Below are 13,899 nucleotides of genomic sequence, written 5' to 3' on the forward strand. Positions count from 1 at the left end.
GACAAACCACGCTTCTCTTTCAAACTGAAAAGCTGGAATTTTATGAACTTCGAGTCGATGATTCCACATCGTTGGAGAGAGCGCTGTTGGGCATGAAAACTTGAAAACCTGAGCAAACTAAACTCGTGCAAATTAGGACAGCATTTACCGATGAAAATGTAGTAACCCAATAGCAAGAAAGCTGTGCCCATCACACTCGGACACTTGTTGATTGTCTTGTAATAACGGTTAGATGTGGATCAAAAAAATGTGTATGTCCCCTAATAACCATGAGCTATAAATTTAAGATATTTTGATTCATACATCAACGGTGAAAAACTGTTAGTTACATTGTGACGACTTCATCAGATAATTTTTTCCTTCATCAGATAATTTTTCGATTACAAGGTGGTATCGTCTACCTCGTGAATTCAACCTTCTGCTTGAGAACCCGAGCCTTTCAACAGGCTCTACCTGCAAATTTCTTGAACATTCAATGCTACATTTTGGGGATGCAAAGGGAAGCATTAAAGTGCATTGTATCTTAGTCATTTCTTTTCCGAACGTTTCTTTTCAATGGCTCGAGCAGTATACAATTCGAATGATCTTCGTATTGTCCGAAGAAACCTTTGCACACCTCGGTGGGATGGGGGTGAAAATAGAGCTGATTAATGTCATTATTTGAAGATTTCCCAACTTTTGAGTGTCTGAAGATGCATTTCAGGTCTTCGTATCGACAAGTACAGGATAAACGCTTGTGTGATATTTACACCGTTAAATCGATTTCAAGCAAGGAACCAGCAAACTCAAACTTCCAGTCTATCTAAACTATTATCATCATCATTCTCCATACTTTCCCCTCCGGAGATCATTTTCATGATGGTTCGTGTAGCTTTGCCTACGGCCCGAGAAGTCTTCTTTGCAGCTCCAGCAACAACAGGCTGCAAAGAAATAACGGGCAGGTCTGCTCTCTCTTGAATCATTGCTGTATTATGCAGACAACATAGTATAAGCTGTTAAACTCTGGTGATTAGTCATAAGCACGTGTAGAATAAGTTATCTTATACAACTTGTAGTCGAACATACACATTGTTTTTTGGTGGGCAACTGCACTGATCTGACGAATTCCAGCTTCTGCTGCTTGGACAGCCTGAGCTGATTTGTTTACCCCATCTGCTATCTCCTGGCTGTGATCACAACGAAATCCAGGCAGATTGCTCAGAAAAGTTGGAAGGAATGATGGTACACACAGAGAAGAGGAGATGATGATACAAGAAACAAGCAATATATGTCATATCCATGATGTAAATCTTTAGACCTGCTTAGAAGCTACTTTCATTAAGAAAATGAGAGAACAATCAAAAGAGAAAACGAAGATATATCACTCTGACCGCTGTGATCAAAAGACGAAGTGTGAGATCCCACATCGGTTGGAGAGGAGAACAAAGTATTCTTTACAAGGGTGTGAAAACTTTTCCCTAGCAGACGCGTTTTAAAACCTTGACGGGAAGTCCGAAAGGAAAAGCCTAAAGAGGACAATATCGGCTAACGGTGGGCTTGGGCTATAAGGGAGTGGACTAGACGGTGTGCCAATGAGGACATTCGGGGGGTGGATTGTGAGATCCCATATCGGTTGGGGAGGAGTGAAACATTCTTTGTAAGGGTGTGGAAACGTCTCCCTAGCAAGCGCGTTTTAAAACCTTGAGGAGAAGTCCAAAAGAAAAAGGCCAAATAAGACAATATCTGCTAGCGGTGGACTTGGACTATTATTTTTGTAGATACAAAGGGAAGCATTAAAGTGCGCTACATCCAAAACTTAATCCCAGGTTTCCTCAATACCCTTAAAAAATTTCTACGCTAAAGACATACATTAACGAAGACGATTCGCATCTCAAAACTCGTCAAATATATTCTTAACCACAAAACTATTGGCAAGAAGAGATGGACCCAGATAAGGAACTGTTCTCACCTTAGATCGCTAAGTTCAAGAGTCAGATCACTGATCTCCATGCCAGAAAGTCTAATGGCAGCCATCGTACCAGGAAGTTCTTCCCGAGCTGTGTCAGCTAGTTTTGAAAGTGAAATGGCAGCTCTGCGCATCGCCTACATAAAATTTGTAGAAAATTACTACTCTCAGATTCATAATTCATAATTCATAACATTGTGGAGTGGCGTGTTATCAATGAACTTACATTAAGCGTTGGCACAGCCGCAATGACAAGGCTTGTAAATGCCACAGAAGCCTGCACCAATAAACACAAATCAATGTTTGTACAAATACATAATGAACAAATAACTCGTTAGAAGTATGTGAAAGTGGGTGTTCATCACATACTCCCATTAGTAAGCACAGGTCAGCTCCTACCAAGGGCACAATTCAGAAACATCCAACTTAATAGAAAAGCAGTATCAAATAACTAGCTCTATTATAAGGAGAGGTGTTGTTATGGGAACAAAAACCCTCAAGTGATTTTCAATCCAGAGCTCAACACAATAAAAGATAACATAGCCGTTCATCTACGAAACCTAAAACCACACCGAGCTTCTCGAGCTTGAACAAAATACACCTATGACATCTAAGGATTATCCTCTCCATCTCTCCCTCTCTCCCTCTCTCCCTCTCTCTTAAAATTATAGGAAACATGAAAAATGCATTACCCAAAGGGAGAATGTGTGAGATCCCACATCGGTTGGAGAGGGAAACGAAACATTCTTTGTAAGGGTATGGAAACCTCTCCATAATAGACACATTTTAAAAACCTTCAAGGGAAGCCCGAGAGGAAGAGCCCAAAAAGGACAATATCTACTAGCGATGGGCTTGGGCTTGGGCTGTTACAGAAAGACAACCGGACTAGGGGAGGAGAGCTCTCCTTCCTAACGATAGCTACTTACAAAATCACCTTCCAATTGGGAAGGATTTGTCCTCTCCATCAGAAACCATACATATGTAAGGTGAAAACCCAGCCAGAAATGATCAGCAAAGGTAACACGATTTCATTTGTTTGTTGTATTGTTTAACATTACATAATTGTATTATATTAAAGAAGATAACATCACACACTCACAAACAGAAATTAAACAAAGAGACACAAATATTTACGTGGTTAGGAGAAAAGAAATTCCCCTACATCTACGGGTAGCAACCAATCTCAATAACCAAAGTGTATATCTCACACTCTTACACTACAAAATCTCACTTAATAAAGTTCCTTCCAAATGTCACTCAACAAATACAAAATGACACTCAAATTCACTAGACTACCCTCTATAAAGGCATAGAAGCATTAATGTCATACATGAATCAAGATGATTCATGTATCAAAAGAGGGAAATGAACCAAATGAATGGGAGATGAACCAAATAAATTCCAATGGATAGGAAAGAAGAATGCACCAAAAATGTTTATGGATCCAAAAGATTCATCAACTTATTCTTCATGACAATTTACAACATCAACAATCTCTTTTACTCTTCTTAGCTCAACATCTCTATAATCAGAAATTGATCTGCTAATGAACATTCATAATAATCAAAAGTAGTAAGGAGAAACTTTCAAGGATTGATAAAACCAAAAAACTATTCTATTTGTTAGGAACTAATCATAATCAACAAGGAATAACAAAGAAACGAAAAGAAGGCACACGTTCACCATTAATTCTTAAATCTCAAAGAAACATTATCGGTTATAGAATCAGCAGCATTCTTCAGGACACAGCCAATAACTACCAGAAATTCACAAAACACACAGCAAATTGAGAGGATTTAGAAGACAAAAAAATATGAAAAATCCAATTTACCGTTAGGGCAATGAATGTCAAGAGAAGAGAAGCCTTGTCGTTCAAGCTCAATTTGGCGAGAGGCTGAAATCGAACACTAGGGCTACCCACTTCCACATTCCATTGCATTCGCTCTATGTTCTTCTCCATCAAAGCCCGATTCGAATCGTCAATCCCCACAGACTGCTCATTCCGAACAGATTTCTCTGAATCCCGACAACAAAATACAACCAATCGGGCCGGTTTAGCTCGCGAATTGAAGAAAGTGGGCTTAAATTTAATGGAGTTCTTGGATGTGGAAGAGCTGAAGCCATGAACAGGAAGCAAGAAGTAGGGGCAACGGAGAAATGTCGCCGATCTCATTGGAACAATTTCAGAAACAGTAAGTTGAGATGAAGGAGGACGGAGGAAGGAGGTGGCTCCGCCGGCAAATGGGGCTGTTGATTTTAACTTTATATTTTGTTTTTAAAATATTTTTAAACTAAACAAAATAATCTAAAAAACACATTTTCTTTACTTTATTTCAAAAATTATCTAAAAAATAATTATCGACACCTCATAGATTATCTAAAAGAAATTATAATATTATCTTTGAAACGTAATGGTAAGATAATTATATTTTTTTATTTTTTAAAAAAATAATTTAAAGATATTTTTGGAATTTTAAAACTAAATATTAATAATTTACTAATTAAACTTTTTTTTAGTTAAAAAATATTTTTGTGATTTTTTTAAATTTAAACTTATTTTTAAATTTTTTAGAAATTTTTTAGAGATGGGAAAATTGAGTTTTCTTAAATAATAAAAATTTAAATATCTCGAATAAAGTATAAAATAATTCAATAAAACCAAGCTATAAGCTTCGCATTTTTTAATATTTAAATAATTTATTTTTTAAATTAACTAAAATCCTATTAAATATTTTCTAAAATGTAAAATTAATAAAATAAAAGTATATTTTGATTGATTAAATTAAATTTTTTTATTTTCGTATCATTTCTCATCCACAAAATTATTATTATTATTATTATTATTTTAATTTTTTCCATTTTCTTTAAAGAAAATCAAGGCCCATCTAAAGCCCACATAAGGCCCATCTTTTCACCATGGGCCTTGAAAAAATCTTCTCATGGCCCAAATATAGATCTCAAAATATCTTCTACTTTGTTCGATTTAAAGTTACTATCCAGACTAACGATTGAGATTCCAATAATATAGTTAACATAGAAACAAACAGGATAGAATGAGCAAATGAAAATCGGCTCGGTGAGATTCGATGAGCTGAAAAACACATAGTTGTGCAACAATTAAGATATGTGTCCGAGTAGTTTTGAGCCTGAGCTACGACTCAGGCAACGACACAGATCTGCAGCTATCGAGGAGGAAGAAACCACCGACTACTCTAAGCACTATAGCAAATCATCCTTTTACTCAATGGATAGCTCGAAATGGCAAAATTCTTTGGGTTATCACAATGAGTTCAGAAAATGAGAATTTCTTCACTTGTATTGACCGATGCTGTTTGTAGCACAAAGATCAATCCTCGAAAAAATGGGTCTAGCCAAATATGGCACAACCGTTTGCTAGGGTTCACACCATGTTGGGGGTTGACTCGACTACGACTTTTGGTGGTGTCTCATTTATACGCTCATGCAAAAATTTTAGGTCTAAGGAAGAGTCTAATTGATTCATTTTTTAAAGTCTTATACTTAAATTGATATAATTATTAATTTAACCGAAAGTTTAATAATATTGGACCTTATTATTATCATATTTTATATATATATTAAAAAATAAAATTGGTATTTCAATCATATAATATGAATAAAATATGCATTAAAATCATTAATTCCTTTTCTCTCACGTGCTTCGTAACACGTGTGAAGCTCTAGTAGTTTCAAACCAACATTTTTTGAATGGAATTCAAACGTTGAAATTTTGACGAGTAATTAATTAGTTATTTATTGAAATTTGGTGGCTAAAGTTATATCTTAGCTAATTAAACTCATTTAATAACATATTTTTTCCTTTTTAATTAGGGTTCAAAATAAAATTGAAAAACACGAAAACCAGTCTAAGTTGATCAATTCAAGTGCCATAGTTATCGGTCTAAGACCCGATTAACCTAGACTACTAACTCAAACCATAAAGGTCGGGTTGGGTTAGATTTTTTTGGTTTGAGTTGAGTTGAACTTTTTAAAAACTAAAAATTCAGGTCGTTCATGAGTCAACCCTATAACAACTCAAACCCACCACCAACAAATATTGTCTATTTTGGTCCGTTACGTATCCGCGTCAGTCTCACAATTTAAAACGCGTCTGTTGGAGAGAGGTTTACACACTCTCATAAGGAATGTTTTGTTCTCATTTCCAACCGATGTGGGGCCTTAAAATTCAATCCTCTTGTAGCCCAGCGTACACCGCTTGTTGTGTGGCTTTGATACTATTTGTAACAACCCAAGCCAACCACTAGCAGATATTGTCCATTTTTTGCCCGTTATGTATTGCCATTAGTTCACGTCTATTAGGGAGAGGTTTCTACACTTTAAAAAGGAATGTTTCATTCTCCTCTCCAACCGACGTGAGATCTCACAAACCCAATCCTACCCTACTCTACTTTTAAGATTATTAAAAAAATTAAGAATATTTGACGTTTGTAATTAATGTTAGTAATGCATTGTGACTTATAAATATTTAATATACCCGACCAGCATATGACATAGCTCTATCACACGGTCCTTATTGGCTAGCTTATCATAATAGCTTCAAAAAGAAAGAATATGACCAAAAAAGGAACTTATAAGTCTTAATATGAAAAACATGGGATTAAATTAAGGCATAGTTTTAAAACCTTATTATTATTATTATTATTAAACCCTAAGTTCAATCCATATAAAATGGAGGCCTTAGAACACTTCTTCAAACATTGCTTGAATCTATACATAATCCATCCCTTTCAAATCAAATAACTTTGGAATTTTCTCAATATAAATTCAAATGGGTTTCTATTTTTATATATTTAACAAAAAAAATCCAAATGGGTATTGTTCTTATTGCTTCTTCTTTTCCCCTAGCTTCCAAAACTCAACTTTCTTTAATTCGGGATCAGGGTACTACAGATCATTCAATGAATAAATGCTCTTTGGAGCTATTTTTGCTTCTCGGTATTTCCTCACACGCGTACAATTACAAAGAAAACAGAGAACATTGAAAAGGGTAAAGGAGAACAATAGTTAACAAAACAGGTAACGCCCTACACCCAGAATTTCGATTAGGGTTTGAAATTTGGATCTGACATACGATGGCTATGAACCCATTTTATTATTTACTCCTCACTTCTAAGTGTTTCTTAGTCATCATATTCTTAGGATCACTCTCGTTCGGATGTGGTTCAGGTTCATTCATGTAACCTTTGTTTACTCGGATGTTACAAAATAGAACAAAACGAGGTATCCTTCTAGAAAGAAACGTTTATGTGATCTGATAATAAATTAATAAATAGGAAAAAAAAAAAAGTCAAGAATTTCAAAATAAATTCATGGAACCATTGTAAGATGCAATGAACTTAAGAAGTCGTCTCCACTGATTTTTAACACGAGGGCAATTTAAACGAATTTTTTAAATAATATGGATTTTTTTTTAATTAAATAAGATTATTATTATTATTATTATTTTATTTATCTTGCTAGCTTTATAGGTATAGATAGGACCAATAAATAAATAAATAAATAAATAAAAATGGGAGGCAAGTTGGGTTCATGAACATGGCAATAAATAAATAAATAAATAAATAAATAAAATTTTAATAGGGTGGTCCCATGTAATTGGGAATGAAATGATGACGTCAGCAATCTCCCTAGATATGGCAAGTTGCTGATTTGGTTAGGTGGCTTTACACTCAAAACCCCTAGCTAACTTCACCTATCTAAATCTAAATGACCTCACCTTATTTAAATAATTTTTACTCGGCGAAATTTATCTTAATTCCTCTATTCGGGTGGCTTTACTATTAGAACGTCTTGTCGTTTTGTTGTATGTAGGACATCGTGCACGTGTATGCTCGTAAAAACCATGAAATAATGAAACAAAATCCCTTCTTTCTTTAGAGTCGGTGTGCACGAATGATATACATTAGAGAAACAACACAGTGCACGGAAGCAATACATGTCTAGAGGATTTCGTGTACATGAAAGTGATGTACGTGAAACCACGAAGAAAAGAAAACCCTGATTATTTTTAAAAAAATCTTTTTTTAGGTAAGGATAAAATCATCCTCGATGGTTAACGTTATATGCTTCTTTGTAACAGCTCAAACTCATCATTAGCAGATACTGTCTGTTTTTAGCTCGTTATGTGTCGTCGTCAGCCTCACGATTTTAGAATTCACGTTTTTTTATGTCTAATTTTATGATATATGTTTTGAAAGTCCTTTTTAGAGATCTCGGGAAAAGCCCATTTTATAATGTTCACATATCATGTCTAAGGCAGCGGTTTTAGTTTGGTTATGTTTTAGAAGTTGGATCGTTGTAAAAGCGAGCCCGAATAATTTAATGGGAAAAAATAAAAAATAAAAAAAAGTTAAAAGGAACAATAGAGTATTTAGGTAGCAAAAGTCTTATCAAGTGGTTGAAGATACTTAATAATTAATTACATTAAAGGAGATTTCTATGGACCCATTTCTTGCAATTTGTTTGAAATAAATTGCATTAACAAATATATATATATATATATATATATATATATATATATATATATATATTTATTTATAAAAGTTTTATTATTGATTATTATTTATATATTTTCTAATTTTAATTTTAATAATGATAATCATTATATATATATATATCAACCATTCAAACTTGTCACAATATTGAACATTGACCAATATAATTGTTAGGCAATTAAAGATAATTTATGTTTATTTCATTTCATAAATTTTTAAATTTTTATTTCCATAGATCGCTATTTTTTTTTTAATTTTAGGTCTAATAAATACTCGATCGATCTATTTATTATTATTTTTTAAAAAAAAAGGTTTATTGGTCTACTAGACACAAAATTTTTAAATTTAAATTTTCATTAGACATAAAAATTTAATTATATATTCTAAATAATTAATTTTAATAAAATTTTAAATATGTCATAATTTTAGGTATAATTTAACCTATTTTTTAAAAATTAATATTCATGGATTATTCTGAATAAATAAATTGTGCAACTGCATAACTTTTTGCATGTATCGCTTGTATATTATTGACATATCATCTATGTGATCACGAGATTTTAAGTCTCGTATGAATACTGTTTTATTACTAAGGTATCAAATTTGTGTAAAATTTAATATTTATTGATATTATTTATTTATTCTTTACTATTTTTCATAAATATCTATGACATTCTGTCGATATTTTCATGGATATTACCGTAAAATTGAGATCTCGACATTGTTGAAAAAAGTCTGGAGTATACGTGGAAGATAAGGTTGTAGCTTAGAGCTCACCGTGTCTAGAAGAACTCCTCCCTAAAGTTCGAGGATGGTTGAGAATATATATATATAATAAATCTAGAAATAAAATATTATTAATAAATTAAGCAAAAAAAAAAGGAAACCGGATTAGACATCTTCATTTAATCCGTTGAAACTCATCTCGAACGGGTGGAGAAGGGAGTGTTGGATGATGGAAGTCCCACATCGGCTAATTTAGGGAATGATCATGTGTTTATAAGTGAGGAATACTAACTCCATTGGTTTGAGACCTTCTGGGGAAACCCAAAACAAAGCCATGAGAGCTTCCACTCAAAGTGGACAATATCATACCATTGTGAAGAGTCGTGTTCGTCTAACATGGTATCAGAGTCATGCCCTAAACTTAGTCGTGCCAATAGCTCAAATTCTCAAATATCGAACNAGATACTTAATAATTAATTACATTAAAGGAGATTTCTATGGACCCATTTCTTGCAATTTGTTTGAAATAAATTGCATTAACAAATATATATATATATATATATATATATATATATATATATATATATATTTATTTATAAAAGTTTTATTATTGATTATTATTTATATATTTTCTAATTTTAATTTTAATAATGATAATCATTATATATATATATATCAACCATTCAAACTTGTCACAATATTGAACATTGACCAATATAATTGTTAGGCAATTAAAGATAATTTATGTTTATTTCATTTCATAAATTTTTAAATTTTTATTTCCATAGATCGCTATTTTTTTTTTAATTTTAGGTCTAATAAATACTCGATCGATCTATTTATTATTATTTTTTAAAAAAAAAGGTTTATTGGTCTACTAGACACAAAATTTTTAAATTTAAATTTTCATTAGACATAAAAATTTAATTATATATTCTAAATAATTAATTTTAATAAAATTTTAAATATGTCATAATTTTAGGTATAATTTAACCTATTTTTTAAAAATTAATATTCTTGGATTATTCTGAATAAATAAATTGTGCAACTGCATAACTTTTTGCATGTATCGCTTGTATATTATTGACATATCATCTATGTGATCACGAGATTTTAAGTCTCGTATGAATACTGTTTTATTACTAAGGTATCAAATTTGTGTAAAATTTAATATTTATTGATATTATTTATTTATTCTTTACTATTTTTCATAAATATCTATGACATTCTGTCGATATTTTCATGGATATTACCGTAAAATTGAGATCTCGACATTGTTGAAAAAAGTCTGGAGTATACGTGGAAGATAAGGTTGTAGCTTAGAGCTCACCGTGTCTAGAAGAACTCCTCCCTAAAGTTCGAGGATGGTTGAGAATATATATATATAATAAATCTAGAAATAAAATATTATTAATAAATTAAGCAAAAAAAAAAGGAAACCGGATTAGACATCTTCATTTAATCCGTTGAAACTCATCTCGAACGGGTGGAGAAGGGAGTGTTGGATGATGGAAGTCCCACATCGGCTAATTTAGGGAATGATCATGTGTTTATAAGTGAGGAATACTAACTCCATTGGTTTGAGACCTTCTGGGGAAACCCAAAACAAAGCCATGAGAGCTTCCACTCAAAGTGGACAATATCATACCATTGTGAAGAGTCGTGTTCGTCTAACATGGTATCAGAGTCATGCCCTAAACTTAGTCGTGCCAATAGCTCAAATTCTCAAATATCGAACAAAGAACTCCAAAAGAAAAGAAGTCAAGCCCCTCCTCGAAAGCAGTAAAAGAATGACTAAGACTCCAAAGGAGTCGAGCCACGATTAAGGGGAGGCGCACTTTGTTCGAGGGAAGGTGTTGGATGATGGAAGTCCCACATCGGCTAATTTAGGGGAATGATCATGGGTTTATAAGCGGGGAATTCTAACTCCATTGGTTCGAGGCCTTTTGGGGAAACCCAAAACAAAGCCATGCTCAAAGTAGACAATATCATAACATTGTGGACAATATCATAACATTGTGGAGAGTCGTGTTCGTCTAACACGGAGCACTAGTTAGTTAAATGAGGGATGGTATAAAAAATTATGGAGATATGAGAATTGAAATAGGGGGCAAGGACCAACGTACAACAATAGTTAGTTAAATGAGGGATGGTATAAAAAATTATGGAGATATGAGAATTGAAATAGGGGGCAAGGACCAACGTACGTGCTGGCACACTGCCTATGTTTGGCTCTGGTACTGTTTGTAACGGCCAAACTCCACCTTTAGTAAATATTGTCCGTTTTGGTCCGCTACATATCGTCATCAACATTAGGGTTATTAAAAAGAAATCTACTAGGGAGAGGTTTCCACATCTTTATTAGGAATGTTTCGCTCCCATCTCCAACCGACATGGGATTTTATAATCATTAACGACGATACATAACGGGCCAAAATAGACAATATCTACTAGTGGTGGGCTTGAGCTGTTATAGATGGAGACAAAGAAGACTTTTTCCGTTCCCGCTCTGCTTTGCAAACATGGTGCATTTTTTAAGAGTGAATAACAAAAGGTTTATTCTCTAATTAACTTATAATAATCACACCATTTAATTAAAATAAGGTTGTTGATTAGATTCCTTCTTTAAATCAACTTGACATTAAATAAAATTCATTAATTAATTTATCTTCCTACGATCTAATAACTACTAAACTAATGCACTCGTGTCATGTCCAGCCTGTAAGCAATAGCCTAATTACGGGTGAATTCTCTACATATCTCGATGACGTGTTCCGCCACGTAGACGGCTAATTACTGATTCGGATAATTATTATTTATTTTATATAAAAAAAATCAAAATGGGACCCATGGCGCCGCCGGGCCTGTGGCGTTATTCGAGCACGTGACCCAGCTACTATTATATTTAATTATCTTTGTAAAAGTTAAATTATTTTTCATTCCCTCAATTTTAAATTATTTATAATTCCGCCCAAGCTTTTTAGTTTAATTATTTTGTGGATCGGGATTCTTCATTATTTCCGTTGCTATATATAGGGCTTAATTTTTCAAATTTGTTTTAAGCAGAGGCAGTTTCTTACGAGTTCCGATTCAATTTCCGGTGGAATTTCTTATGGAATCCTCTTATTTTTCGTTCTCCGATTCCGATTTCTCGACGGGATCTTCGTTCGGATCGGCCGAATCGTCGTTCTCATGGAGCGAATTTTTCCCGATTCCACTGCCGGATGAGTTTCTCGGAAATCAAACGGAATCGGAATCGAAAATTGCGGTGAAGGAAGAAATCGAAGTGAGTTCGATCGATTTCGCGGAGGAGAAACAGAGGAAAACGACGGCGGAGAAGAGTTACAGAGGAGTAAGGCGACGGCCATGGGGAAAATACGCGGCGGAGATTAGGGATTCAACGAGGCATGGAGTTAGGGTTTGGCTTGGAACATTTGATAACGCGGAAGCCGCGGCGTTAGCGTATGATCAAGCGGCATTTTCAATGAGAGGAGCACTGGCGGTTCTGAATTTTCCGGTGGAAATGGTGAGGGAATCACTCCAGGATATTAAGTATCAACTGGAAGAAGGTTGCTCGCCGGTGGTGGCTTTGAAGAGAAAACACTCTCTGAGAAGGAAATCGGCGGCGGCGGCGGCGGTGGAGAAGAAGAAGATGAAGAAGAAGAAGAACATGGTGATTTTTGAAGATTTGGGAACAGAGTATTTGGAAGAACTGTTGATGCTAAGTTCATATGAGAGTTGTAGCATCAACCCCTTCTGAGATTCTGTTCTTCATCTTCAAAACAAATTTTCTCATGTCGATAAATCCCTTTCATTAATTTTTTTTTCAGCCATTTTTGATGTTCTTGTGAAGGTTTAGATTTCTTAGAGATGTTTAAGTATATGAAAGTAAAGTGAGGTTGTTCAAATTTTACTTCTCAATAATGTAATTTTATACACTAAATGAACTGTAATTTTGTTTACTAAACTTTTCAAAGTTCTAGAAGTGTTCAAAACAACTCGTGGTATGCTGGTATGCGAGCCAATACGCTCGATTTTGAAGGGAGTAGATTATGACGTCCCACATCGATTGGAGAGAGAAACGAGTGCCAGCGAGAACGTTGGGACCTGAAGGGGTCCCACATCGATTAGAGAAAGAAACAAGTGCCAGCAAGAACGCTGGGATCTAAAGGAGTCCCATATCGATTAGAGAGAGAAACGAGTGCCAGCGAGAACGCTAGGACCTGAAGGGGTGGATTGTGAGATCCCACGTCGATTGTAGATGGAAACGATTGCCAGCGAGAACGCTGGGTCTCGAAGTATTTTTATAAGAGGAGGGGAATAAAGCATTTTTTATAATAGTGTGAAAACTTTGTCCGAGCAGACAAAAAGGAAAAAGGACATAATATTTGTTAGCTGTGGCCTTAAACCGTTACACCTAACTTTAAATTGAGTTGAAACTAGATTATTTATAAAATTACACGTTTGTTTGGAATATAATTATATATCATATATTTATTTTACTTTTATTTAATTAAATAATTATAAAAATGATTTTCTTAATTATAATTTTGAAAATTTAGAAACTAATTTTTTTAAAAAATAACTATCATTTATTTAAAAAAATAATTTTTTAAAAAATGATAAATTAATTAGTAAATATAAAAATCAAATTGAAAAAAAAAATGCAAAGGAAACATATATCCGATCTTGAGC

General features: G+C 33.7%; 2 protein-coding genes across 2 annotated transcripts; one reads left to right on the top strand and one right to left on the bottom strand.

Annotated features, from left to right (window-relative positions):
* Positions 1–272: 272 nt before the first annotated feature.
* On the bottom strand, positions 273–4,200 carry LOC111811121. The gene is made up of 5 exons (XM_023697861.1): positions 3,777–4,200; positions 2,172–2,222; positions 1,949–2,082; positions 1,066–1,166; positions 273–964 (listed from the first exon to the last, which is right to left on the bottom strand). Exons 1-5 carry the CDS (start codon positions 4,116–4,118, stop codon positions 786–788), a joined length of 807 nt encoding a protein of 268 aa, XP_023553629.1. The 5' UTR covers positions 4,119–4,200; the 3' UTR covers positions 273–785.
* Positions 4,201–12,215: 8,015 nt separating this feature from the next.
* Positions 12,216–13,125, top strand: LOC111776238 (ethylene-responsive transcription factor 1B-like). Its single transcript, XM_023655635.1, has one exon. It carries the CDS (start codon positions 12,317–12,319, stop codon positions 12,962–12,964), a length of 648 nt encoding a protein of 215 aa, XP_023511403.1. The 5' UTR covers positions 12,216–12,316; the 3' UTR covers positions 12,965–13,125.
* The last annotated feature ends 774 nt before the right edge of the window (positions 13,126–13,899 follow it).

Source organism: Cucurbita pepo, chromosome LG15 (assembly GCF_002806865.2).
Source record: "Cucurbita pepo subsp. pepo cultivar mu-cu-16 chromosome LG15, ASM280686v2, whole genome shotgun sequence".
Lineage (NCBI taxonomy): Eukaryota > Viridiplantae > Streptophyta > Magnoliopsida > Cucurbitales > Cucurbitaceae > Cucurbita > Cucurbita pepo.